The sequence below is a fragment of the Equus asinus genome, chromosome 14 (genome assembly GCF_041296235.1).
Source record: "Equus asinus isolate D_3611 breed Donkey chromosome 14, EquAss-T2T_v2, whole genome shotgun sequence".
NCBI lineage: Eukaryota > Metazoa > Chordata > Mammalia > Perissodactyla > Equidae > Equus > Equus asinus.
The window spans coordinates 45,454,392-45,481,592 of record NC_091803.1 but is presented as its reverse complement, the minus strand read 5'-3'; the positions used below and the strand labels follow the sequence as shown (position 1 = coordinate 45,481,592).

General features: G+C 58.0%; 1 protein-coding gene across 1 annotated transcript in view; it reads right to left on the bottom strand.

Annotated features, from left to right (window-relative positions):
- Nucleotides 1-20,363, bottom strand: part of PPL (periplakin) — a 43,458-nt gene extending 23,095 nt beyond the window's left edge. The window contains exon 1 of the mRNA XM_044747722.2: nt 20,124-20,363. Within this exon, the coding sequence (XP_044603657.2) occupies nt 20,124-20,185 (62 nt within the window). The 5' untranslated portion in view covers nt 20,186-20,363. The remainder of the gene's footprint in view (nt 1-20,123) is intronic.
- Between the last annotated feature and the right edge of the window lie 6,838 nt (nt 20,364-27,201).

Sequence of the window (27,201 nt, the reverse complement as noted above, 5' to 3'; positions counted from 1 at the left end):
CGATGTCACTGAAGCCACAGAAATGAGGCAGCACCTGGGGGCGGGTAACCAGCCCCGCCTCTGGTCACTTACTCTAATGCTGCCATTTTGCCATGTTGGCTGAGCGCTTTTCTTCTTTTTGTCCCCCAATTTTTTATTGAGATATAATTCACAGACCATAAAATTCACCCTTTTAAAGTGTATAATTCAGTGGGTTTTAGTATATTCACAAGTTATACAACCGTCATCACTATCTGATTCCAGAATGTTCTCATCTCCCCAAAGAGAAACCCCACGTCCGTCAGCCGTCACTCCCCACCCCCTGACCCCAGCCCCTCGCAATCGCTCATCCGCTTCCTGTCTCTATGGATTTGCCTATTCTAGACACTTCATAGAATTGGAATCACACAATATGTGGCCTTTTGTGTCTGGCTTCTGTCACTTAACATAGTGTTTTTGAGGTTCATCCACATGGTTGTGCGGGTCGGTGCTTCATCCCTTTTTATGGCTGAGTAATATTCCACTGGGTGGACATGCCGCATGGTGTTCATTCGGTCATCTGTTGATGCAGACACCCGTTGATGTTTCCACCTTTTGGCCATTACTGATCATGCCGCTACGAACATTCGGGTACAAGTTTTTGTGCAAGTACCCTTATTGTCACATACCTGGTACTTTCCTTTCAATCTACTCACGCTTCATATTTAAATAAATTGATTTAAAAAGGGTACTTGCTCTCCCCACTGTAAACAGAAAACCAGAAGCCCTTGCCATAAATGGGAGTAACCACCAAAATCAATTCCATGGGAATAAAATAACAGCACGAGGGGCCGGCCCGGTGGCGCAGCGGTTAAGTGCACATGTTCTGCTTCAGCGGCCTGGGGTCCGCCGGTTCAGATCCCGGGTACGGACATGGCACCACTTGTCAAAAAGCCATACTGTGGTAGGCATCCCACATATAAAGTAGAGGAAGATGGGCACGGATGTTAGCTCAGGGCCAGTCTTCCTCAGCAAAAAGAGGAGGATGGGCAGTAGTTAGCTCAGGGCTGATCTTCCTCAAAAATAAAAATAAAAAATAAAAAAAAATAATAATAAAATAATAGCACGAGGTTCAGGCTGGACACGCGGCCGCCTGCAACATCGAGATCAAGCCCTTGGAATAACTGTGCCTTTCCTGGCGGCTGTTAGGAACGGGAGCGGGTTATGCAGGCAAAGAGCCAGGCACATAGTAAGTCTCACAAAAGTTTGTGATTATGGTTGTTAAAGAGCCTCACTGACTGTCGTCCAGCTGCCTTTGTTGTTGTTTCTTTTAAACAAAGACCAGAGAGGGAAGGCCACTCAGTCAATATCATCCAGCCAGCCAGCGTTGGTTGGTAAGAGAAGATTAGTGCTTAGTCCCTCAGTCTCCATTGAAGACCCTTTTGTCCCAGTCACAGTGGGGCCGGAGCAGCTAAGCACCCAGAAGTTTCATTGCACCTGCACTCATTAAGCACCTACTGTGTGCCAGGCCCGGCGCTGCACACAGACACAGCCTCACCCTCTGAGAGTTCACCCCCTAGACCAGGAGGAAAGCAGCATTTACAGACACAGTCACGAGACCGAGGCAGGCATGGGGGCTGGGGGCGCCCAGAGGAGCCTCCTGACCGGCCCGGTGGAGACAGGGATGGTCAGGGAAGGCTTCCCGGAGGAGGTGGTGGTGGCTGGGTCTGAAGGACGAGGAGGAGTTTGGGGTTCATGGGCAAAAGGCTCCCATAAGGAAAGAGGCGGGTGCTGGGTGTGTCCCCAGGGTGGGGCAGGGCAGGACTCTTGACCCTCAAGACGGAAGGGGCCGCCAGCTCTTCAGAGCGGAATTCCTGCAGTGGAGGAATGCATGCTGCAGCATGAAACGTCCAGATTCCAGGCACCCATCCAGACCCTCGGCACGCGGACCTCCCGAGCTGGGCCCAGGAAGCGGTCTGATCATTGCTCTTATTCTTACGGGTTCCCCGGGGTCCCCGGGACCCCCCGAGTCTGAGGTCCACACGGCAGGGACCGCTGGCTGGCGTGGGGCAGAAATGGGCACGGCAAACAGCGCCGTGAGTCTGTCCATCCATGTCCCAAGCCCCGCCTGAGCGCCTGCTCTGCGCCAGGCCCGCTCTGCGGGCGGTTCTTGGGGACCAAGACCTAGGCCACACCCTCTGCCAAGTCGACAGAGGAGGCAGCCTCTCCCAAAGTGGGACCCCCGGTCCTGTAGATCACTCCAGAACGAAGGCTCTGTCAGGCAAGGCGGTTAGGAAAGCCCAACCCCTCAGTAAGCTCAGGAGCCAGTAAAGGCTCTGAGAAGTCCTGCAGTGGAGAAAGCTGGGGTTCAGTGGAGCGACCAGGAAGGCTCAGAAGGGGGCACTGTGGATGGAGGATCCAGGTAAGAGCTGGGCTGCTGGGTCATAGCCCCCTCCACAGCCCCCGCCCTTGGCTGGGCGGACCACAGCAGGACTGTGAGCACCTCCGGGCCCCTCAGCCCCACCCCAGCCACTGGGCCTCCGCCTGGCCTGCTGCACCCAGACGCGTGAGTCTCAACCCAAATCCTTAACCCCTGACGGCTCGGGCCTCAGTGTGTCGGGAGCCTGCGTGTGAGTCAGGCGGGGCCTCCGTCCCTCGGGGCGTGGGGCCAGCTCCCAAACCAGCCCCTTCGCCGGGTGGGGCAGGAGCAGGCCCCTCTGGACGCCGCCCTGGCTGGCCCATTACTCCAGCAAAGCCCAGCACCGGAAGGGACGTGGCGCAGGGGACGGCCGGCCCCAGGGGCCTGGCGCTCCTGGTCGAGAACAAGGGGGCTCAGTGGGAGCTGCAGGCAGACAGGAACAGCCTCTAAGTCCTGCTGGGCTTTTTATGGCTTGGACCATCTCAGGCAAGCACCTTATCCTTGAAGTGCCTCAGTTTCTCTATCTGTCGACTGGGGATGACCACAGAGGCATCGTGGCAATCTGACACTTATTGCACACGCCTCACCAGAAATCAGACGTGTTCACAGGCATCGCCTCAATGGCACCATCACCTGAAGTCCCCCGGGGAGGTTTGTGCGCCCCTTTACAGATAAGGACACCAAAGCTTAGAGATGTCAAGGCACTTGCCCCGGGTCACACAGCTTGTGAATAGGGAGCCATCTCGGGCAGTCTCGGTCCAGAGGCCACAGGATCAAACACTGAACTAACAGCTACTCATAGGGGTGCTGGGAGAATCATAGGAGCTGGCACCCAGCAACAAGCACCTTAATAGTAGGAGCTCATATTTCCTTCCCACGTGCCAGGCTCCCTACTCACTTCTTACTCTTCACTACAACCCTGTGAGGTAGGTGTTGGCCGATGGGGAATCATATTATCATTCCCACTTTACAGATGTGGAAAGTGAGGACCAGAGAGGTTCAGTAACTTTCCCAAAGTCACACAGTAATTAAACGTCAGAGCCAGAATTCCAACCCAGGCAGGTCCTGGAGTCCAGGCCGCTAACAACCCCAGGTGACAATCCTGCGGGACTCCCAGCACATCGTAGGCACTTAACAGATAAACTTAACGTGCCAAGCGCCCCAAATCACAATGGGATACCCCTTCTCACCACTGGGATAGCAATAATCAAAGAGATAGTAACGAGTGTTGACAAGGATGTGGAGAAACCAGAACCCACACACAGTGGGGTGGGAACGTGAAGTGGGGCGGCTGCTCTGGGACACAGTCTGCAAGCTCCTCAAAAAGGTCGGCATAAAGTTGCCATATAACCCGGCAGTTCTGCTCCTTGATACCCACCCGAGAGATGGGAAAACATACGTCCAGGGGCCGGCCCCATGGCTGAGTGGTTAAGTTTGTGCACTCTGCTTCGGTGGCCCAGGGTTTCACCGGTTTGGATCCTGGGCTCGGACATGGTACCGCTCATCAAGCCATGATGAGGCGGCATCCCACATGCCACAACTAGAAGGACCCACACCTAAAAATACACAAGTATGTACCAGGGGGCTTTGGGGAGAAGAAGAAGAAAAAAAACAAGAAGATTGGCAAGAGATGTTAGCGCAGGTGCCAATCTTTAAAAGAAAAGAAAGAGGTCCACACAAAAACCCGACCCGAACGTTCACAGCAGCACTATTTATGACGCCAAAAAGGGGAAACAACCCAAGTGTGCGTCAACTGATGAATCGACAAAATGCGGCCCACCCACACAGGGGACTACCACTCGGTCCCGAGACCGGCTTCACTGTGGAGAAACCCTGAACTGTGACGCCCAGAGGAAGAAGCCAGACACCGAAGGCCCCAAACTGTAGGACTCCATTTCTATGAAATGTCCAGAACAGGCAAATCCACAGAAGCAGAGAGCAGGTGAGTGGTCCAGGGGCTGGCGGGGGAGGGATGGGGAGTGAGTGCTAACGGTGATGAAAATGTCCTAAAATCGATTACAGAGTGCGGTCCTATCATTCTGTGAATATACTACAAACCGTTGAGTGACACACTTTAAATGAGTGAACTTTGTTAGCTCCCAATAAAGCTGTGACCGAAAACACTGGCAAGTGCCACTGATGAGTGAGAGGGGTAGGTTCTTCTCCCCTGCCCCCTCGGGTCGGTCCCGCCTTTTATCCTGTCTTCCACCGAGGCCGGGCCAGATCCGGGTTCTGCCCAGTTGCCTGGAAGATGCTAGTTAACGCTCACAGAGGGTTGGCCCCATGCGCGGCCCGTGCTAAGCAGGTCACATAGAAATTGCTTCGTTTAGTCCTACCACCCTCTGTTCTCTCATCTTACAGATGGGGAAACTGAGGCACAGAGCCATTAGTCCCACTGCCAGAGAGCAAGGCAGAGCTGGGATTCCAGTCCAGCCTCTGGAGCACAGACCCAGCACTTCTGCCTTTCGGGTTTGGGGTCCCAAATGAGAGGCCCCAAAGGTCCCTGCATTCCTCCTGCTGTCCAGAGAGCCCTGTGCCAGGAGAGCAGGAATGTGGGCGGGCCGGGAACTGCAGGGAGGGGGCGCAGAGCCCAGGAGGGCTGGGAACTGGCCGGGCCGGTCCAGCTTTTCATCTCAATAATAAGCCACACGGGGCAGCCAAATGTGGCCCGTCAGCCCAGCCGATGGGGACCCAGATACAGCCCTCCCCTCGCCCTCATCCCAGTCCCGTCCCACCCACAGAGACGGCGGAGCCAGGAAAACCGAGGAGCTCCCACCCCAGAGCCAGGAAGGGAGAAGGGAAGGGACGCAGAGCTGGTGACACGCTGAGAGAGGGGCCCACCCAGCCCATCCTCTATGCACTGGGAAGCCTGACACGGACACGGGTGCTGAGGGGACGGGCCGTCGGGCCCTGGAGGCTGCCTCAGATGTCATCCAGCCACACCTGCTCATTACACAGATGAGCAATCCCGGGACCTGGGCAGCGACGGCATCCACCCTGGATCACACGGGAGGCAGCTGGTGCCCGGAGCCAGCCAGGGCTCAGATCCTACTGACCGGCCATCAGGGTGACCCTGCAGGAGGCACTGGACATTTCCTTTTTTTTTTTTTTAAGATAAATTCTTTTTTTTTCTTCTTTCTTTTGAGGAAGATTAGCCTTGAGCCAACATCTGCTGCCAATTCTCCACTTTTTGCTGAGGAAGACTGGCCCTGAGCTAACATCCGTGCCCATCTTCCTCTACTTTATATGTGGGACGCCTACCATAGCATGGCATGCCAAGCGGTGCCATGTCTGTACCCAGGATCTGAACCGGCGAACCCCGGGCCGCTGAAGCAGAACATGTGCACTTAACTGCTACGCCACCGGGCTGGCCCACCACTGTACATTTCTGAGCCTCGGTTCCATCATCAGCAAAATGGGAGGAGTGCATCCTACCTAGTTAAGGGAGGTGGACGGACCATGGTCAGGGCCACGTCTGCAAACACCTGGATCGAGTTTCAAAGACCATTTTGGGGTCCGAGGATGAAGCTGGAGGTTCAGAGCAGGCTCTGGGGGCCCCACAGCAGCTCAGAGATCATTTAAGCTCACGACAGGGGTGTCACTGGCTTCACCGGCGCCTAAAACAGCACCTGGCCCCCAGGAGGCGCCCCACAACGCTCCGTTCATTGAAGGACCTCGAGTCACCCAGCACGCCGTGTGGGCTCCGGAACGATGACGATTCCATTCCCTCAACGGTACTCATTGTGCTTCACTCCCCGAGGGGCTGCCGTTCGCACCAAAACTGAGCCCTTATCTTGCTCTCTCAACTGTGCGTGGGGTTCTGCCCACGGCCCCCCTTCTTCTCCTGGGGAACCCCCGCTTGCCAGTAGCGCTTGGTCCCGTAAAAGAGGTTCCTTCTGAAAACAGTAACTTCCAAAGGTTGACATCACAGGGAGGAGGGCCCATCAACACGGTGGAACTGCCGACTCATCACCAGAAGCTGCAGACAAACCCAAAAGGAGGGGACAGTCTCCAGAACACCTGACCAGTGGCCAGACTTCTTCAAAAGTGTCAATGTCGGGGCCGGCCGGGTGGCGCAGTGGTTAAGTTCACACGCTTTGCTTCAGCGGCCCGGGGTTTGCAGGTTTGGATCCTGGCTATCGACCTAGCACTGCTCATCAAGCCATGCGTCCCAAGTAAAATAGAGGAAGACTGGCACAGATGTGCGCTCAGGGCCAATCTTCCTCACGAAAAAAAAAAAAAAGTGTCAAGGTCACAAGAGACAAGACTGAGAAACTGTCAGACTGGAGGAGACTAAGGAGATGTGACAACTAAATGCAACATGGGATCCCGGAACAGAAAAGGGACATCAGGGGAAAAACTGGAAATTAGAAAAAAGTTGATAGTTTAATTTTTTTAAAAAATGGTTCCTTCTAGACTTCTGGGTTTTCTGGCAAACCCTTATAGGAGTGGATGCTTCTGGGTATTAGGTGCCCAGAATGCCCACCTGCAGACAGGCAGGGAGAAGGTGGGGTGCCATGGCCCGAGACCCCCCCCCAGTAAAAGCCGATGGGGACGCAGGACTCTGCTGTCCCCAGAAAGGGCCCCGTCCGCCCAGCCCAGGCTGCAGTCAGGAGCTGTTGTGCAGGTTTCACAAGCCAGGTGGGGGTCACCCCCGGCCGATCAGATTGAGGCCATTTCTCCAGAGAATCAGCCTTTGTTTTCTTCATCCACGCTGAGGAAGCGGGAGTCTGGCATGGGGCCCGGGCCGCGCGAGTCCCATTCAGGGCCCCAGGAGCCCGGTCACCCGGCCTGGTCTGCGGATGAGACTCCCAGCCAAGAAGGGAGAAAACGGGGTGCAGGTCAGCCAGGGGTTGCCCGGAGCCACCTCAGAGCCCGGGGCGGGGTCTGAGGACACACACAGGGAAGAGCCAGGGGTTTCCGGGGCTGAGCCGGCAGGCGCCAGCCTCAAACAGGCACCTCATTGTGTCCCAGGCTGTGTCCTCAGAGCGCTGGAACCAGGCGGAGGGCCCGGGAGCCTTAAACGGCATCAGGGACCCACACTCTGTCCCTGGCAGTTAGAAACTCAGTAACCACGGCCCCGCTGCCTCCTAGGTGGCCACCCCCAGCCGAGGCGGTCAGCTGCAACGTGGGGAGCCGGGACCAGAGGCCAGCGCTGAGTGACACCGGGCACGGCCCAGGACAGCCCACGGTCTGGGCAGTGGGGATGCTGACCAGAGAGGCAGGGACAGAGGTGGCACCCCGGGTCATCTGGACACCATGGATAATCCATGTGGGCCAAGAAAGAGAAAACAGGCGTCTCAGGGGACCCTGGCCCCCAACCCGGCTGGCTACCTCTTCTTGTTTTAGCTTTGTGCGGCACCCTCTGCCCTTTTCTGCAGCTCGAGGGGCAGGATTGCCTGATGGTTAAGCACCCAGACTGACGGCAGACGGCCTGGGTTCGGATCCTGGCTCAGTCCTTATTAGCCTGTAAATTACTCCGCCTCTCTGAGCCTCAGTACCCTCCATCTGTCAATGGGGGTCATCATGGGATGCCCGCCACAGGGCAGGGACAGGGGTTACTTGAGATAGAGGATGTAAGCGCTGCCTTGGCAGAGAGCCTGGACTCTGCTTCCACCTGGGGCCGCCGTCCAGGGATCTGGGCTCCTTCTAAGGAGCTGACACAAGCCAACCCTCAGGAGGCGGGACGTGAGAACCTGTGGCACTGGGGAGCTAAAAAAAGACCCCGGGCCGCCCACGCCATTCACTCCGATCCTCGTGCAAGCCCAGCCACGGTCCAGTTCTGCCTTGCGGATGTCACCTCGCCCAGGCGTGGGGAACTCGCAAGTAAGCTCAGTATTTGGAAATGACTCCTCCAAACCCTGCAGGAAGAGGCTGGCACACGTTTACGGGTAATGAGGCTGCCAACACACACACAGACACACACACACACAGACACACACACCCAGATCCCAGATCCAAGGTCCCAGGCCCGGTCCAGCTAGACCATCTTGGGTTCGGGCTAAGAATCAGGTCAGCAGGTTCGGGGACTTGAGGGGTACAGGGCGTTTCCCGCAGCGTTTCTGCTGCTCTGAGAATTCTCCCCAGTCTGAAGGAAAGAAACCACAGACAGGGTGGGTGGGGAGGGCCGGCCTACCCGGTTGTTCATGCAGAACCCTGAGAACCGCCCCAGATCGCGGGCTCTCCCTCCCCTGGCTCCTGGGAACACATCTCCCGTGCTTCCATCCTCCCTCCGCCCCCGTGGCCTCCACCCTGCTCAAGGTCACCACCTCTCACCCAAACCAACGCAAGAGTCACCCCAAGCCAGCTCCCTGCACCCCGACTCTCCTGCACGGTCGTCAGAGACACCTCATAACGACGCAACCTGGTCTCGCCATTCTGTGGCCTCCAGCTCGCCGGTGCCCCCAGATGCCTTCACGTTCAAGGCCACTGCCATCCGACAGCAGCCGGCTGCAAGGCACGTCTACAGTTTAAATTTTTCTAGTAGCCACGTGAAAGGAGTCGAAAGAGAACAGGCGAACTTAATTTTTATATGATGCTTTATCAAACCTACTGTATCTACGATATTATTTTGACAGGCACCCGATGGAACAGCACTCCTCAGGAGAGAGCTTACATCCCTTTTTTCATCCTGCAGATTTCACCGGCAGCTCATCTCTCATTTGCTCTCACACAAAAACTCTCAGATCTCACGTGGGCCAGTGGTTACCAAACAGGACAGCCCAGTTCTAGGTGATGCTGTGGCCTCTGGACCACTTTGCTCTAAGCCCACAGTGGCTGCAGCCCAGCAGCTCTGCCCTAACGCAGCTGACAGATGCTCAGAGCATCTCTTTGCTCAGAGCCTGGTGCCTAGGGACACTTAATAAGTGATCATTCCCTTTGCTCCCCGCCACTCTGCCACCAGACCCACACAGGCAGGCCAGACACCCGCCCCAAGGCCAGGTCTCGTCTACGGGTCCCTGGCTGCCTGACATCAAAATAATCTAGGGCTCCCAGCTGTACCCAACCAAGCATGGTGCCTGGGCGTGGAGCACCAGGACACGCAGACCACAGCCAGACACCCTTCCCGGACCCCCAGAACTGTAGGACCCTTGCCCACAGGCCAAAGGACAGAGCTGGCGACACTGGGCTTGTTCCCGAGCTGTCCCTCCGTTCAGGCCAGGCGAACAGCCTCTTTCCTGATCTGCCATGCAGGGGAACAGAGCTCACCCCAGAGACCACAGAGAGCCCCACCCCCACCCTAAGTCTCTGGCCCCACCGTCCCTGCCTGCCCAGAACTGATCTGTCCCCCGTCCGTCACAGCCCCACTTGCCCTCTCCTTCTGAGTAGAGACGGGAACTGGTGAGCACAGGGCGTGTCTGGGGAGGACAGCCCTCCCTCCCTGGCCAGGGCGACTTGCTCTCCAGGCCTGAGTCAGTGCCCATGTTCTGGCCCTTGATAGGGACTACGGGTCCTCCCTGTGAGGGTTAATTCTGTCTCAATGGGTGCACACAGGGGGGCGGGCGGTGTCAGCCTCAGAATGTCTGGAATGCAAGGAGCGCACACCTTTCCCGAAACCAGCCTCGCCCCTCCCAGAACCCAGAGAAGGGGCCTGGCCTCCTGCTGGCCTCTGTCCTCCTCTTCTGTGTCCTGCCTGCCTCCAGGGTCTGCTCGGCTCCCTGGGGACCTCCAGGCATGGTGGGAGGCTGACCTCGGGTGCCGGGCAGCCCTGGCCTCCACCTTCTTTAACCACTGCCTGGCTGACAGGCAAAGGCTCGTCACTCTGGGACATCTGTCCCATCCCTGACACAAAGGCACCCCTAGGAGGGACTCAGGAAATGATGGGTGAATATGAACAACTGAACCAGGGGCCTATCGCCCGCTTAGCCACTCATGCATCAGCCGTTTAAATCTCAAAGCCCTAGGAGAAAGGCACCCTTATAGTCACCAGGCACTTTTTCTTTTTCTTTTCTTTTCTTTTCTTTTTTTTTTTTGAGGAAGATTAGCCCTGAGCTAACTACTGCCAATCCTCCTCTTTTTGCTGAGGAAGACTGGCCCTGAGCTAACATCCGTGCCCATCTTCCTCTACTTTATATGTGGGACGCCTACCACAGCATGGCTTGCCAAGTGGTGCCATGTCCACACCCTGGATCCGAACTGGCGAACCCTGGGCCACCAAAGCATAGCATGCGCACTTAACTGCTGCACCACCAGGTGTGCCCCAGGGCACTTTATGCCCATTAGGCTATAAACTTTTGAACAATAAGGACTCACTCCTCTCCTGGGGGCTCTTCTGTAGCCCTTATCTCCAGCCTCACATAGGCTGGGGGCTCCATAAACAGGTGTTGGGTTGAGCAGATGTTTTATGGCACGTCAGCAATTCCTATCTCCCCATTTTCCAGATGAAGATAACTGAGGCTCAGAGGGGTTAAGAAACCTGGCCAAGATCACACAGCTGGGAAGTGGTGGTGCTAGGATTTGAACCCAAGCTGCTAGGCGCCAGAGCCATCTATGCAGAACAAAAGGGACATTCACACCAATCCACAAAGTGACAGGGAGGCATCGGGGAGACAAGATGAAGCAGCAAGGTGCTCACCACCTGTGGGAGGCACAGCAGTTTACATCTCGCTGGCATCTTCGTCGGAACAATTAATTTCAGTGGTTGGGTAACAATCAGTGGTGGAAACTCAGGCTGAGTCATTCTCCTAAGATGCCACCACGGGGGGCTCCCAGCCTGTCCCTCTGCCAAAAAGCCTTTCACGGGGGAGGAACCAGCTGGAGGGAACCCCTCCCTGGGCCACACTGTACCCCGGTATGGGACACGTGTTCATGCTTTGATCCTCATAACGACCGGTCGAGGTCAGTGCTATTATCACTCCTGCTGCAGATGCACAGATTGCCGCTGGGGAGGAGGGGAGACTTGCTCGGGCCACCGGGTTAGTGTCTATGCTTGTGACTGCTGCCACCCCAGCTGGTTTTCTAGATAGTCAGTACTTCTAGATAGCCAATAATTGCTGGATAAATTTCCACCCCCAGCCCCCAACTCCCTGTCATCTCTCTGCCCCTCTTTCAGGCCCTGGGGACAGCCCCTCCTCCATTACCAAGCCCCCAGAGATAGGCGTTGTCGACGTGCAATAGAAAGTCTGTGCAATTCTTCAATACCTATTTATTGAGCCCCAAGCCTACGCAAGGCCTGGAATTAAGAACTACAGAAAGGCCCCCCCCCCCCCCAGAAGATAAGTCCTTATTGTGCAAAAGTTTATAGCCTAATAGGTAGGATTAGGAAAGCACCCCAATGACCATAATGACAGAGATTCAGATTGCCTGGGTCAGGGTATTTTCATCTGCTCTGTCCCATGCAGGCCTTATATCCTAATTTAATTGTGAAAATATAGCTCAGTCCAATAAAATGCAGAAAGAGAGCAAAAAGGAAACCAAGAGAAAGCATGACAAATAGGAAATACACAATAATATGGCGGGAGTCGGTCCAAATGCAGCAGACATTATGATAAACACAAATGAGTTAAACTCGCCTGCTCAAAGAGACGGACTCCCAGATGAGAATACAAAAACAAAACAAAAGCCAACTCTAGGCCATTTTATAAGACAGACACCTGACACAAAATGATATAGGAGGGTTGAAAATAAAGGAATGGAGTGTGACATACCAGGCAGCTGCCAGGGAAGAGGGAAAGCGAGGCCAAGACGTAACTCTAGGCCAAGACGGAGCGAGGCGATCAGTGTAAATACGTGGTTTGCACCCCTGGCTGCACATTGAAAGGCTGAAGTCTGGGCCCTGCCACAGAGACTCCGACTTAATTGCCCTCGGACGGGGCGAGGGCATCCCTTTTAAAGCTCCTCAGGTGATTGTAACGTGCAGCCAGAGCTGGGAACGAGGAAATGAACCACAGCAGTGTGCCCAGGGCTAGGGGGGAGCAGACTGAGGGAGAACCCCCAGATTTCTACAGGAAGGAAGTCTTGTGAGAAAGCTGTACACAGGAAGCACCCAATGAATACCGGATTGATGGGTCAATTGACTGACACTCTTTCCTTCTAGAAACTTCCATGGTCATTAGTAAATTCCTCCACACCCAGCTATTAATCGTGGGGAAGTCAACAATAAACTGAGAGGATTGCTGGTGTAGCAACAACAGCTCCGTTTCGTGGCCTCATCTGTTTCCGCCCAGGGAAGGCCACCACCTCTGGGCCCATGTCAGGCATGTGCTTTTGGGCTCATTACAGACACACACAGAAGTTCAAGCTGCTTCGGTAACACCAGGGTGTGTCTTGAAGATCTGTGCAAGGTTTAAACAGGGCTCAAGTCAATCTCGGTGCCCCAGGGTGTTAGGATGTCATTCTGGGTTCAAGACCTGTTTATTAAGCACCTACTATGTGCCTGATGCTTTACACACAGTCTCCAGTCCTCTCCACATCCTGCATGCCTCTCATTTGCAGATTCAAAGCAGACCTTCCACAGTGCTTACTGAGCACCTACGATGTGCTAGGCACTGGTCTGGGGGGTACCAGAGTGACCACACAGCATGCAAAGCCCCTGCCTTTATGAAGGCCAGAGAGGGGCAGGAATGTGGCTGGTGGCACAGCTGACAAGTGGTACAGCTGGGCCTGGAAGGTGGGTCTGTGGCTCCCAAACCCCCCTCCTTCTACTCTCCCCCCGCCATGGCCTCCATCCCTGCCTGTGGGCCTCAGCCTCATGCCCAGGAGCATGGGGGTTTGGCTGCCCATTTTATAATCGGGAAGAGTCAAGCTCATTATCCGGAGCAGCAGGACCAGAGCCCTCTCTATTCTTAGTGGCACAAACTCAGAATCCTTCCTCAACATCCAACTGGAACCCAAAGGTCCCCACATCCAGGATGGAGAAGTGAAAACCCCAAAAGGTATGAGTTGGAGACCCGAGCGATGCAGCTGGGGCGGCAGAGAGCTCTGCACAGGGCTGTTTTCTTGCAGCCTCGCGACCACAGCCGCCAGCTCACAAGCATCCTAGGGAATGTTCACCCGACAAGACGCGACGAACCCCTCTGCCCGGGAAAGGATGGGCCGGGTGGGCAGCCAGGACACCCCGCCAGCCACTCGCCTGCTCCCAGCTCAGATGCCCGGGTTAGAGGTGCTGAGAGTCCTTGGAAAGGTGACTGACATTCTGAGCCTCACCTGGAAGAGCGAGTTGAAGGTGCTGTTATCTAAGGAAGCCAATATAACAAAGCTAGGACGACCTTCAGCTAGGACAACCCAGGATGTCCACACATTTCCAGCCTGTCCCCCCGCTTCCTGAGACTTTCCATCTGACTCCCCGTCCAGAACCATCCTACCTGACCTCCATTCTTGCCCCCCAGGCCTCGGGCCCCTTCGCCTCCTGAGGCCGCCTCCTCTTCCTCCCCAGAGCCCCTTTCTCTCCCCACTGCCTGCACTCCAGGACGCAAGACTCCCGGCTCTCGCCCATGGTGTTCCCACCGCCAGCTCTCCTTGTCCATCCCAGCCCTCCCTTTAAAAAACCTGAAACTCATGACCTAGCGCAAACATGCAGAAGAGTGTGGAAAAGAATCCGACCAGAGACTCAGCTGACGTTCCCTATTTGCTTCAGACTGTTTAAAAAGAGATACAATGTTATCACTCAGCATCCCTTCAGCCCCCTCCCCTGGGGCAGCTGGAATTTTGTAGCTGCTGCTTTCTTCCCAAGCCTGTTGGATACTTTGAGCACACATCCTCATCTGCATCCAGAAACCTTCTAGGGAACTGCTTTGTATGGCTGCTCTCCTAAATGTACACGATACTCTGTATCCTTCATCAACTGGCTGTGTTCATGCAACACAATTCAGGTTTACGCACAATTCAGGTTTATGCCTGGGGACTGCGTCTCACCCCCTCAGGCGCTCTCTCCATCCACCATCTTCTGGTGGTCTACAGGGCTGCTTAGATGCCCCCTCCTCCCAAAGCCCACCTGGCTGGATGAGGGCCCCTTTGCCTCCACTCTTGGTACCTCCCATCCTGCATTGTTGCCGCCTGTTTACTGAGCACACAGAAGGGGACTGGGTGGGGCCAGGGTCAGGGGCTCCGCTTGCTCTGCTCAGGCCCTCGCATTCCTTTCTACTAGACAGAACCGCCACCCTCCCACCCACCCCTTCTAGGTGGGGGGTGAGGGGTGTGTACGCACCTGTGTGCGGTCCCTGAGATGTTTAAGGAGGGGGAGGATCTTAGCAGTCCTCCGTGCTCCCCTCACCCATTCATTTCTTCCCTTAGCACCTGTGCTGCACAGCCCGTCTCTGAGGGAGACAGACGTTCATCCCCACCTGGCCACCTCGCAGAGTCAAATGGCCGCTGAGATAAGAGTGACAAGGGGTTGGGGGGGGGGCGTCCCTGAGGAACAGAGACCAACCAAGGAAGAACAGTGAGCAAAGAGGGGTGGGAAGAGCATTCCAGTGAGGGGGAACAGCGTGGGCAAAGGCCAAGAAGCTGGAGGCAGTGTGGAAAGGATGTTGGTGGCCCGGCCTGGGATGCTCACTCTGGAGGCAGGGAGAAGTGGGAGAAAGGGCCAGGCTGGGCCCTGCCAACAGCTCTGTCCCACCTGGAAGCAGGAAGGGGAACCAGGGACCTCCCTCCCCAGGCTCAGGAGGCTGTGACACAGAAGACCCACCAAAAGCGGAGAGAACAAAGACCAGAGGCCGTTTCCCTCTTCCTGCTCCCAAGACAGGCCAGGGCAGGCAGGCTGGGAAGGTGGCAGGTGGTACTGGCAACGCCCCGCACAGCCCTGCGTTGGGCAGAGAGGAGCTGGGGATCCTGGGTCCTCCTCCCTTGATAAAGGAGCTTCCCCCAAGCCCCCAGGGCCCTTCTGATGCCCCTGCCCTCCTTGGGGTGTTGCCTAAATGGTATGAATCGAGCTAAACCTCTCCCCCAAAACTCCCTGTTCCCAGGTGCCCGCCCCTGCAAAGGCCCCCATCCGTGGCCATTCTTCAAGGTTCTGCTCGGTTCTTCTCTCAATCTAATTGATCAGGGCTTGCTCCCTCTGCCAGGAGAAGAACTGGGCAAGTGAGGGCCAAGCCAGAGAGAAGACAGGTGGAGTCAGGGAATACAAAAGCCAGCGACTCCGCCATCTGGCCCACGGCAGCCCCTGGAGACAGCTGCCACCAGCCCCAGGTGTGGGAGGGGAGACCTGGTTTCCCTCCCCAGGGGGCCCTGGGCCCCCAGCAGTGGCCATGTGAGCTGGGAGCCCACGGTGAGTGCCTTGATTCTTGACCTCAGTGTCACCCTCTGTGAAACAGGACACCACCACCAGCCTCACGGGCACAGTGTCCAAATGAGATGCCGTAATGTCCATGGCCATGCCGGGCACATGGCAGGTGCTTGGGAATGGCTGGGGGGATCACTCCAGTCCATGTCACCCACACAGTTGGAGGTGGGCATGGCTGACCGGACCCTCCCCCAAATCTTTCCGGCTTTCCAGCTGTCAGTGATCAACAAGTACATGGGCGTCGCCATGTGTCTGCTGGGGGCAGGGGGCCATGTGAATGTTGGGGTGAATGGAAGAGTCAATCCCCCATGGGCTACAGCCTGCACAGCTGGAGGAGGCCAGCTGCCAGGTCAGCTCTGGGCTCAGACTGTCCTGACCCTTCTTAGCAGAGTGACCACTGGCTGCTGGGATGCACCGAGCCTCACCTCAGACTGAGGCCCGGCCCCTCACGCACGTTCCCTCACTCCAGCCACCCAGTGGCCTCAGCCGGGGGCTGCTATCCCCACTCTCATTTCACAGAGAAGGAAATCAAGACTCAGAGATGTGAAGTGAACTGCTGAAGGTCACACAGCTCAGGAGAGGCAGAGCTGGGGCTTGAGCTCATACCTGGATGACATCAAACTCTGCTCTTACCCACTCAGAGGCTCGGCACCCCAGCCTCCAAAGCCTTGGGCCCTGCCTCCCATGCAGGGGCCCCCCATTAGGACCAGACCATTCTTTCGGGACCCTGCCCAGGTGAGGTCGGAAGGTGAGGCCAGGCTGCTGGGTGCTCAGGGGGACCCAAGTCCAGGTGGAGGGGTGAGAGGAGCCCCACTTCACGTGGGGGAAGGTGAGGCCCAGGGAGGCCAAATGTCTTTGCCCAAATCAAACAGAGGCAGAATTCAGCCTAACTCCAGAGCCGGATTTTAACCACTTTACTCCTCCCCATGACAGGTCAGACACCTCCCCCGGGAAGTCCTCCCTGATGTCTCCACCTTAATCCTGACAGCTCTCACTTCAGACCAGTCAGGGAGCACCGGAGCCGTCAGGCTGGAGACCTCATCTGTCCAGCTCCATGTCCGACTGCCCCTACCCCTCCCCAGACAGTCCCGTAACCATAATCGTAATGAAGCATAGCTCCCTCAAGTGCAGGGAGACTGTCAATGTCTCCTCCACTCCCACTCCTACCCCCGGGAATGGCACTCCTGGAGTTGTGCAGTGCACCGCCTGCCCATCAGCATCCAGTTCAATCCCAGGCACACAGTAGGTGCTTTATCTGCATCCATTCAATAGTTATAGACATCACGGCTGCCGTGGACTGAGGCCTCCCATAATTCTCAACCCTTTCCCTGCATTATTTCATTTAATCCTCGTGCCAGCAATATCGCCAGGCAGGTACCATGTTTATGCCCATTCTAGGCTCAGAGAGCCCAGGCAGCTCTCCCCAGGTGGCAGAGCTGGGAAGCAGCGGCTGGCAGAGCTGCACGCTCAGCCCTGGAGCAGGAGGGGGAGAGCAGGTCCCCTCCCGACCCTCCTCACTGGGCTGGGCTGGGCTGGGCACCGTCCTGGGTGACCTGTGCCATCAGGCCTGACCCTGTCATTAGCTCAGGTGTGAACGCCAGCTCCCACACCTGTCATTAGGAACGAGGGTGACAGGAGCAGCGGGGTTCACACCCTCTCCTGGCCCTCCCCTGTTTCAGCTGCTAAAAGGCTGACAAACAGGGAGGGGCTCTATGGTCACAAACTCGGCACCTGGGCAGCCCAAAGCCCACAACTGCCTGGGTGTGAAGGTCACGACTCCAGCTCCTGGGTCCCTCCGGTGGGGGCGGTGGTGCTGACCCTTTGTCTGGGCTCTTCCTACGCACTGGGGGCGTTCTCTCCATTGTCACATTTGCTCCTCCAGCAACCCCGTGCAGGAGATACTTATTCGCACCATCCCTCCTTGCAGACAAGGAAACTGAGGCTCAGAGTGGTTCCCTGACTTGCCCACGGCAGATGTGCAAGGCCAGCATCAGAAGTGAGGCATTCTGCTCCCAGGCCGGAGCTCCTGTCCACCTCGCCCTGCTGAATCTCACTGGCAACCCCACCCGCCCCCAGACAATGGAGAGACCCCAGAGAACTCAAGGGGAAAGAGTCACTTGGGGGGTCAGCCAGGTGGCGTAGTGGTTCAGTTCGCACGTTCTGCTTTGGTGGCCCAGGGTTTGCCGGTTCTGATCCCGGGCGTGGACCTACACACCACTTATCAAGCCATGCTGTGGTAGGCGTCCCACATATTTAAAAAAATAGAGGAAGATGGGCACAGATGTTAGCTCAAGGTCTATCTTCCTAAAAAAAAAAAAGCCACTTAGCGGTCAGTGCCCCCAACCAGTGACCACATCTTAGAGCCACAGGACAGGGCTAGGCACTGGGTAACGCTCAAGAGATTCTTATTGAGAGAATGAGACAAGAGGTCGTGCCCCACCCCACAATCCAGTCTATAACCTTGGCCCCACCAAGGGGAAAGGCACAGGGATGCACTGGGCTGGCATGACCACGCAGGGCTGTGTGTGCTCGAGGCCACGGAGGGAGGGAGGGGGCATGGGAAGGATCTCTCACTCCATCCTGGGGAGATTCAGGAAGGCTTCCTGGAGAAGGAGCCCTCTAAGCTGAGATCTGGGATCCACGGCTTCAGGCAAAGGCAGTGGGTGGCTGCCTTGGGCCAGGAGTGCAGAGACGGGCAGGACCCCACGTACCCGCCACCCCAGGCCCTGAGAGTCCCCGCAGCCGTAAAGGATGGGAAGCATTCCTTCCTACCCTCTGTGGGGAAGGCCAAGACCCTCTCAGTTTGTCTGGGTTCATTACAACCTCCTGTTAGGTCCAAGCCCTGGCCTTGGGGGACTGGATGCAGGGCGTGGCCTGGCCCATCTCCTGGTGTGTGGGCGGGTGCGTGTGTGAAGGACTGGAGGGGCCCCAGTGTGGTGGGGAGAGAACAGAACAGTTCTCTATAGCTGGCACAGAGCATGCGGTTGTGCAATGCCCCAGAGAACAGCTCCGGGACTGGACGGGACCCCAGCTGGGTTTGAGAGCCAGCTGGACCCAGGCACAGAGGAACAGCATGCAGGGCCCCGCCCAATCTCTGGGGTTGTGAAAGACTGCAGGAGGCTGTGCTGGGGGGAGACCCAGGAGGGGAAGAAACGCCCAAAGGAGAGACGGGGGTGGGACCACAGGGCAGCGGACTTTTGGAAAAAACTGCAAGTCACAGAAATGCAGGGCCCACACTCCCTCTGCCACCCGTCGGACAGGTCCGCCTGGGCTGGACCACAGGGGCGGGGTGGGAGCCTCAGCCAGAGTCTTCCCCTCGCCTTCCTCTGCGGCCTGGGAGGGGCGGAGGAGCCGCTCCGGGGCAGGCGGGGGCTCCCGGTGAGGGCACCTTGGGGTGGCTACTCCCAGGCAAGTGGGCTGGGCTGTTCGCTGTTCTCCGGCCTGAATGAAGCCCTTTGTCGGGAGAGGCTTGGGCAAGTGCCCCTTGCTAGCCAGGAGCCCCCACCCCATTCTCCCTAGAGGGGGAAAGAGGCAGGGGGCCCAAGTCCCACCGCCCCCCCCCCCCAAATCTCAGCATCTCCACGAGGCTCCCTTAAGCCGGTTATTAAGCGAATACATTAGATTTATCTAAACAGACGTGGGCTGCTGTCTCCACGCAAACACATCGAGACATGTCATTCCCTTCCCAGGAACCCTGGGAACCCGCGGCTCAGAGGCGCTGCCGGTTTCGGGGCCAGGGCGGGGGAACTGCGGGGGGGGGGGGGGGGGGGGGAGCCACGCCCCTGAGAAATCGCACAGCGAGGAGGAGGACCCGACGCTGCGCGGGGTTGGGGGGGAACTCGGGGTGCCTCAGCCTGTGCCCCCGACCGGATCCCGCACCCGCCGGTTGTTGTCGGCGAGGCTCTGAAGCGCAGGATGGCAGGTGCCTGCAAGCGCCGCGGCAGGTGGCGCCACCCCCACCTCTCGCCTCCCCGACGCCAGGAGCGCCGGCGCGCTCTCGGAGAAGCTCCATTTCGCTGCCCCTGGTGCGCCCCTAGACGATGCTTCCTAGGTCCCCGGCCCCCCCCCCCCACCCTGCGCTGGGTGTAGGGTCCTCGGGACACGCCACTCCCCGTCCCGGCGGTGCTTCCCGGCCCACGAGGACCCCCGGCGCAGGAGCGACCCTGGGACACGGAGGTCCCTTGTACCTCCAGCTCAGTTCCCCGCCCTCTAGGCGCACAAGTGAGAGCTCCCTGGGCTCTAGAACTCTCGGGTACCAGATAGCGTCTTTCTCCTCGAGCGCCCCCTGCCCATCCCCACTCCGGCGGGGCTTTCCAGCTCAGGGGCGGCCCTCGGGCCCCGCGTTCCCGCGCGTGGCGCACTCCTGGCTCCGTTCTCCACCCCGGGGGCCTCCCAGGGCCGTGCTCTCTGGGCCCCCTGCAGCCCTCGAGTCCCGACCGTTCCTCCAAGCCCGAGGCGGGGCTTCCCGGCCCAGGGCGCCCCACAGCGCGCGGGTGTCCCGGGCGCGGCGTGCGGGTGCCTCCTCACCTCCGGGTCTGCACCTTGGGGCTGTATTTGCCTTTGTTTCTCTTCCTGAAGAGCGAGTTCATGGTGGCGTTCGGGGTGCGCGGGTCGCGGCGCCGGGGGGTGGGGAGCACTGGGCGGCGGGCGGGCCCGGCGCGCACCGAAGGCAGGCGGCGGGCGCACGGGACCGGCGGCGGCGCGGGACCCCGAGTGCGGCGCGGCGGCGGCGCCCAGGCACTACTCGCGTGGGGCGGGGCGCCCGCCGGCCCCGGGCTCTCCCGGCCGCTCCCCGAGAAGGTGGCGCTTACCTTCCCGGAGGAGGGGCCACCCGCGGGCGGGGCTGCCAGGCGCGTCCTGCGCGCGCCCGTGGCTCGGCCAGAGCGAGCCGGGCGCCTGGCCTGGGCTGGGGGCGGGGACGCCGGGTCTTGTCGGGATCCCGCCCATCCCCCCAGCCCGGGCACTCCAGCGTCTGGGCAGGCGGTGGGGGCGCACAGGCCGCTTTCCTGTGCACGCTCCGCCCCACAGCCCCCCACCCCCACCCCCACCCCCGGGCCTGGCGCGCCCCCTGGCTGAGGGCCCTCAGTTGGCTCTCTGCTGCTCCGGACGCTCAGCGCTCCCCTCTCGTTGGCTGACACCCAGGTGAGCCCCAGACAGGTGTGGCAGAGACCGCAGGGGTCTCCGTGTCCTGGTGATAGCAGTGTCGAGGGCAATTGAGAAAAGGGGGCTCTGGATGCGCCTTCAAATCCTGCCGCCACGGTCAGCGGACTCCTGCTCGAGGCTTTTTACCGCTCCCAGCCTCAGTCTCTTGATTTGTCACACAGTAATAACAACCACCCCCCTCCCAAAGGGTTGTGAGGAGATTCCTGTCGATAATGTACACAAAGCACTTAGGACAGCGCCGGGCCGAATGTGCAGGAAGCTTTGCTGGCGCGATCATCATGCCGTCTAAGGCTGACCAAAAATCCTTGGAAACTTTCAGAACTCCTGGCCCTGGCATGATAGACATACTTCGTGGCTGGTCATAGAAGCTGCTCGATTCCGGTTCAGAGTAGCCACAGTCACGATTCTGCCAGCATGTGCCCGGGTTACTCCGACTGTCGCTGTGTGCCAGGGTTCGACCGCGGACCAGTGTGTGCCAGGTTGCACTGCGTGCCAGTGGAGGAGGCTGCAGCTGGACAGACTCTATGCCAGTCTGGCGGCCAGCCTGAGTGGGGCCGGCACAGCTGGGAGGTTTCGGCACCGGGGGGTCTGGGCCCTGCTGGGAAGGATGGGTGCAAGGTCTCCAGGGTAGATGCCAGGAGGCGGTGAGATAAGCTATGGCCACCAGGCCCTTAGGGCTCTGATGGGGAGCAACGAGGTCTGCAGGAGCGCCGGGCTGGGCGTCCGGGCCCCAGACCAGTGCGTCCCCCACCTGCTTTTATTTATAAAATGAGGAGTTTGGCGGGGAAGTTGATTCCCAAGGGCTTCTCCTGAGAACACCCAGTCCCTTTAGGCCATCTCTTCTTCCTGCCACGAGAGGTCTGTGGTTTCAAAGGGTTACAGAGACTCCAGGAGAACCTTATTCTTAACGGGGCATCGGTGGGTGGGCTTGGGGGGGTCTGTGAATCCACCTGCGGTTGCTTTCAAAATGTGTGTGTCCGCGCATGAATTTTCTGGGGGAGAGTCTGTCTCTTTCAACGGGTACGTTCATTCATTCATTCAACAGACTCTTATTGACACTCTCCCAGCCTTGGTGCCTGGTTCTGCCTCATTGATGAGAAAAGGCCTTCCTCTTGGTGGGGGTGGGAGGGGGAGTGGGGTACATACTACTACTAATAAAAATCAATTGATGACCCTCAAATTAACTTTTCAAAAGGGTCTGGGAACCTAAAAACGATGAAGGCCCCTGAGAAGCACCGCATCTCTGAAGATGTGCATCTGGATCCCCGGGGAGCTTGTGAGAATGCAGATTCCAGGGCCCTGACCCCTTCCCCCGCCCCCCGAGCTCCGGACTGGGGAGCATGGGGAGGGCCCCAGGCATCTTTTGGCAAGCCCTCCTGGTGGTCCCGGCCTCTCTGTGAGAAGCCAGGAGCGAGGGATCCTGCCCGCAGCCCCCGGCCCAGGCACTTGGTGGGGGGCCCTGAACACATCTTCCGGCCACACCTAGCCCGCTCCTTGCCCTGCGAACTTGGCTCTGCCTGGTTCCTCTCTCGGGCTCTCCTGAAGGCCAGGAGCTCCTCCGGGGCAGCTCAGGGGTGGAGAGATTGCCTCTGTCCTGAAGCGACTTCCCTCTCCAGGTCTGAGTTAGGACGGGAGCTGGAGGGCACCCAGGGACTCGCCTTCCAGCCAGCTGACATTGGGAGCAGGTGTCAGGGAGGAGGCAAGGTCTCAGCACACAGGTGGGGGGGCACCTGGACCTGCAGAAGCCTGGACTCAGCACAGGGCTGAGGACCCCCTCCCAGAGCCCCAAGTGGGCCATGGACCGGGGGCTCGGGAGGGACCTTGCTGGTGCCCACCCTGCAGCTCTGCCTGGAAACCCTTTCCTTCCTCTCCCAGTACCGTTCCCTGCAGGGGGCTCCCACCTGGGGGCTGAGCCTGTGTGAGGGGGTGTTCCCAGGCAGGTGTGTTGGTGCTGGGGAGGAAGGCTTCTGATGGCCAGCGGGAGCGAGTGGCTAAATAACCCAGGGCCAGCAGCGGTTATGTCTGCACGCTCTGCTTTGGCGCACGGGGTTCGGTTCGGATCCCAGGTGTGGACATGGCACCGCTTGGCACGTCATGCTGTGGTAGGTGTCCCACATATAAAGTAGAGGAAGATGGGCATGGATGTTAGCTCAGGGCCAGTCTTCCTCAGCAAAAAGAGGAGGATTGGCAGCAGATGTTAGTTCAGAGCTAATCTTCCTCAAAAAAAAATATATGACCCAGGGCAGTCCACGCTGGGGAGATGGTGCAGATGGAAAAGAAGGAGAGGCGGATGGGGAATACCCCTGAGACACGCGTGGAGTCAGGCGCCAGCAGCAAAGTTTGAGGGTGAGAGGAAGAATAAATGCGTGTATAGACACAGAAAACTTCTGGAAGGATCCACAAGCAACTGTTAGCTGTGACTCCTCTCAGGAGGGACAAGAGAGAAATCTGAATTTCCATTGTACACCCTTTTATAATGTTTGGATTTTATTTTTATTTTTTTAAAATTTCTTTTGGGGGCTGGCCTGGTGGCATAGTGGTTGAATTTGCGTGTTCTACTTCGGCAGCCCAGGGTTCACAGGCTCAGATCCTGGGCACAGACCTAGCACTGCTCGTCAAGCCAGGCTGTGGCAGCGTCCTGCATAAATTGGAGGAAGATTGGCAACAGATGTTAGCTCAGCGACAATCTTCCTCACCAAAAAAAAAAAAAAAAAAGACAAAAAATATTCTTTTGGATTTTATTTTATATGAGCTTGAATTGCCCGTTCAATGGCTTTGCTCAATTTAAAAACCCGTTTACGAGTCTGCTGTGCCCTCTTGCCAGTCTTCCTCCTGCCCTTCCTCCGCGCCGCCCCGACTTCATGCCCCTCCGTCAGCATCCCCCACTGCGTGCGAATAACAGCCTTCCTCGTCGGACTTTCTTACTGGACTGGGAGGTACTGGTGGATAAAGATTATGGAAGATATGAAATTTGGGCAAAATAGAACCCATGCTGAGGGAAAGAAGCCGCTCTGCCCTCAAGTTGCTGGGAGTCTAAGAGTAAAGACGCAACTACAGAGGCAACCTGGACAAGTCCGGCAAGAAGGGCGTTGTCAGGGCTCCAACGACAGGGAGGAGGGGGTGCAGCCTGGAGCGATGCGGGCTGGCATCCTCACTCAGTCCCTTCCAGCTGTGTGAACATGGGCAAGTCATTTTGCCTCTCTGAGCCTCGTTTTTCCTCATCTGTGAAATGGGCACAACCGTATCATCCCCCTCGTGGGGTGAGATCCGGCGTGTCAAGCACTTAGCAAGCCGCCTGGCAGTCAGTGGGGGCTCGACAGATGCGGGGGTCGGGCGGTTATATCTGTAGCCGAAGGCTCGATGCCTGTGGGGCTGTGGGGTGCAAACAATCACAGGAACTCCACACTGCGTTACAACTCTGGACTTCTCCCAACTTCCAAATTTCCTTTTGCCGCACCTCCTGGGGAGGCAAAGGTCAGCTCTGGGGTGGGGAACGGGACTAGAGATGTCCAAGTGAGGCTTGCAGCCCAGCCGCTGAGTAACAGCCGTGACATTGGTCATATTAATGCCATTGCTCATTTACTGATGTCTGACTCTGTGCCAGGCAATGTGGCAGGTGCCCAACTCCCCTCAGCCGATTCATTCTCCTTGGGACCCTCACTGGGTGCAGCTGGCTGGCGCTCTGCTCATGGAAGACACTGTTCTGGTCTCATTTTCCAGGGAAGGGCCCTGAGGCCCCGAGAGGCCCGTGCCCGGCTGGGCTGTTTCCCGGGTTAGCCTGCTCCGGCGCCCGAGCTCTGGGACCCCCACCCGCCTCCACCCTCCCAGGCTCGGGGCAGCTGGGCCAGGTTCCTGCTGACTCAGCTGGGCCCAGCCCAGGAGCTTTGGGGAGAATTAGCAGGTTTAGGGAGGAATTTGAGCTGTGCCTCACCATCTCTCCTCCTTCCACTCTCTAAAAGCTGGGCTCCGGGCTGGCGCGGCTGTGTGTGTGCCTGCACGTGTGGACACATGTGTGCACGACACTCGTCTGCGGGCAGGCCGGATGGGGTGGGAGCCGTGTCCCGGCCCCACGCATCCTCCTCTGGGCAGATGGGGTTTGTTTGGTTCCAAGCAGCCCTCTTTGCCGAGTGACTCATCCGCTCCGCCGACGTGGGGTGTGGGCGGCGGGGGGGTGCTGTCCTGGTTGCTTGACGGTTAACCCCACAGAGACGGCACCTGCAGGGCCAGCCGCTTCCCTGGCAACCAGGCCACCCTGGGCCCCTGAACCCTGTCCCCTCTCTGCCGTTGGGCCAGTCTGCAGCTCCCAGGAGGCCACAACGTTCCAAGGGTGGCCCACACCCTGCTTGTTTGCTGTCATTGTTCCCCAGGAGCTGGAAGGGCACTGGCAGGCGCGTGCCCGCTGGGGTGTTTCTGTGAACCAGTTTGAAACAAGAAGGGCAGCATTCCCCCAGCCCGGGAGAGGGGTGTGCAGGACCGGAGGCCTGTTCCTTCCCGCAGAGGCTTCTCCTCCCGGGGCGGGGCCCAGCCCGTCCTCCTGCGGACAGCCATTCTCCCATCTCCAACCATATGGCTCACCCCCACCTGGGAAGCATTTAAAGAGGGAGATTCCACGGCACCCCCTCTGAGATTATGGTTGGCCCGGGAATCTGATTGTTAACATACACCTGCCCCCTGGGATGCTGAAGCAGGTGGTTCCCAGGCCACCGTGAGAGACACAGCTGTCAACAGAAAGAGATGCAGCACCCACTTGGGCCCTGGTCTACACCCGCCTGGGAAGAGCCCACAGGCTGTAGCTTGGAGCCAACCTGGGTCTGAATGCTGGCTTTACCATGCATCCAGCTGTGTGACCTTGGGCAGGTGGCTTAACCTCTCTGAACCTTAGTTTCATTCTCTGTAAAATGGAGAAGAACCAGTGTGCTGTGATGTGTGTGGGGCGCCTGGCGTGGACGCTCTCCTCCTCCCTGCCCTCCAAGGGGATGGGAGGGGGCTGACCCAGCTTCACCCCGTGTTTTGTAACATGTATTTACTTTTCTTGCAGAACAATGCAAGGGATGGAAAATCATGCTAGCCCTCCAGCCCAGATGGGCTGACTCACACGCAGTCCTGGGCTGGGGGCCTGGTGAGTTCCCCACAGCTCCCCCAGGGCCAGAGGGGAGGCAGGGCCCTGGCGGCAGGAACAGAGGGGGTCTGGGGTGAGTCATGCACGATGCCTGCCTTGAGTCATCCCCCAAGAATGTGCCTGGCCCCACCCACCCAGGTCCCCTGCCAGGTTGCCCCATCCTTGCCACTTCCCCACTGCCTGCCAGGAGCCGCTGCCCGGATGCCCCTCCTGCAGCCCTCTTGGGATGCAGGTTGTACCTGTACAGCTGTGTCTGTTGTCAAGATATCGGAGCAGCTCCCAACCTGCTCTGAGCTCTCGGTGCCCCCGGCCACTCTGGCCCTTCTCCCAGGACCCAGCCACTAAGTGGTTAACCCTCAGCCCCTTGGACCCTGTGTCCCCCACAGGCTGGCGTCCACTCTGACCCAGCCATCCTGCGCCATCAGCCCCTCTGGCAGATCCCGGCCTCATCCTGAACCCTGGATTGCTTTCCAGCACAATGTGCTCTGGGCACCTCGTTTCCAGTCCGTCCCTGGGCCTCTCAGACCAGGCTGTGAGGGCCGCGCACCTGGAGAGGAGGTCACTCTGTCAGCGCAGAGAGTGAGCTGGGTGGGGCCTGACAGGTTCCTCCGGGCCTGGATCCCTGCAGGACAGGCTGCCCAGCCCAACCCCAAAACCCCTGTCCTGCCCGCAGCACCCCAGCCTGCTTCCTCCTGGCCCGCCTCTCATGGCCCTGCCAGAGCTCACGCTGCCCAGACCGGCTGGGCTGCATTTCTGGGGCCCATGTCCGGGGTGTGACAGCCCCCCGGGGATGGCCCAGGTCAGGAGGTCAGGACTCCATTTCCTCTTGAGCCTGGAGGCCTGAGTGATGGACAGGTCAGGCCGCAAGGGGCAGAACACAAAATCAAATCAGGTTTTAGCTTGAAGCCAACCTGGGTTTGAATCCTGGCTCTGCCATGAACCCATCTGTGTGACCTTAGGCAAGTGGCTTCACCTCTCTGAAACTTAGTTGCTCTATCTGTAAAACAGAGAAGAGCCAGTGAGCTAAGACGTCAAATCCAAGCTCCTCCATTTCCTAGCTGTGTGACCCTGGGGAAATGTCTTCACTTCTCTGAACCTCAGTTTCTCTGCCTGCAAAATAAGGATACTCTGGCAGCTGCTCCATAGTGTCTTGAAAGGATTCAGTGAAGTAAGACACAGAATAATGATGAAAAATGGCTTTTGTTGAGCGTTTACTGTGGGCCAGGCCCTGTGCTAAGTGCTTGGCTTGGTGCTGGGCACCGTGTTTTCCAGCCGTGCTGAGGACACACGATAAAGTGCACGTACGTAAAGGGGACCAGCTGG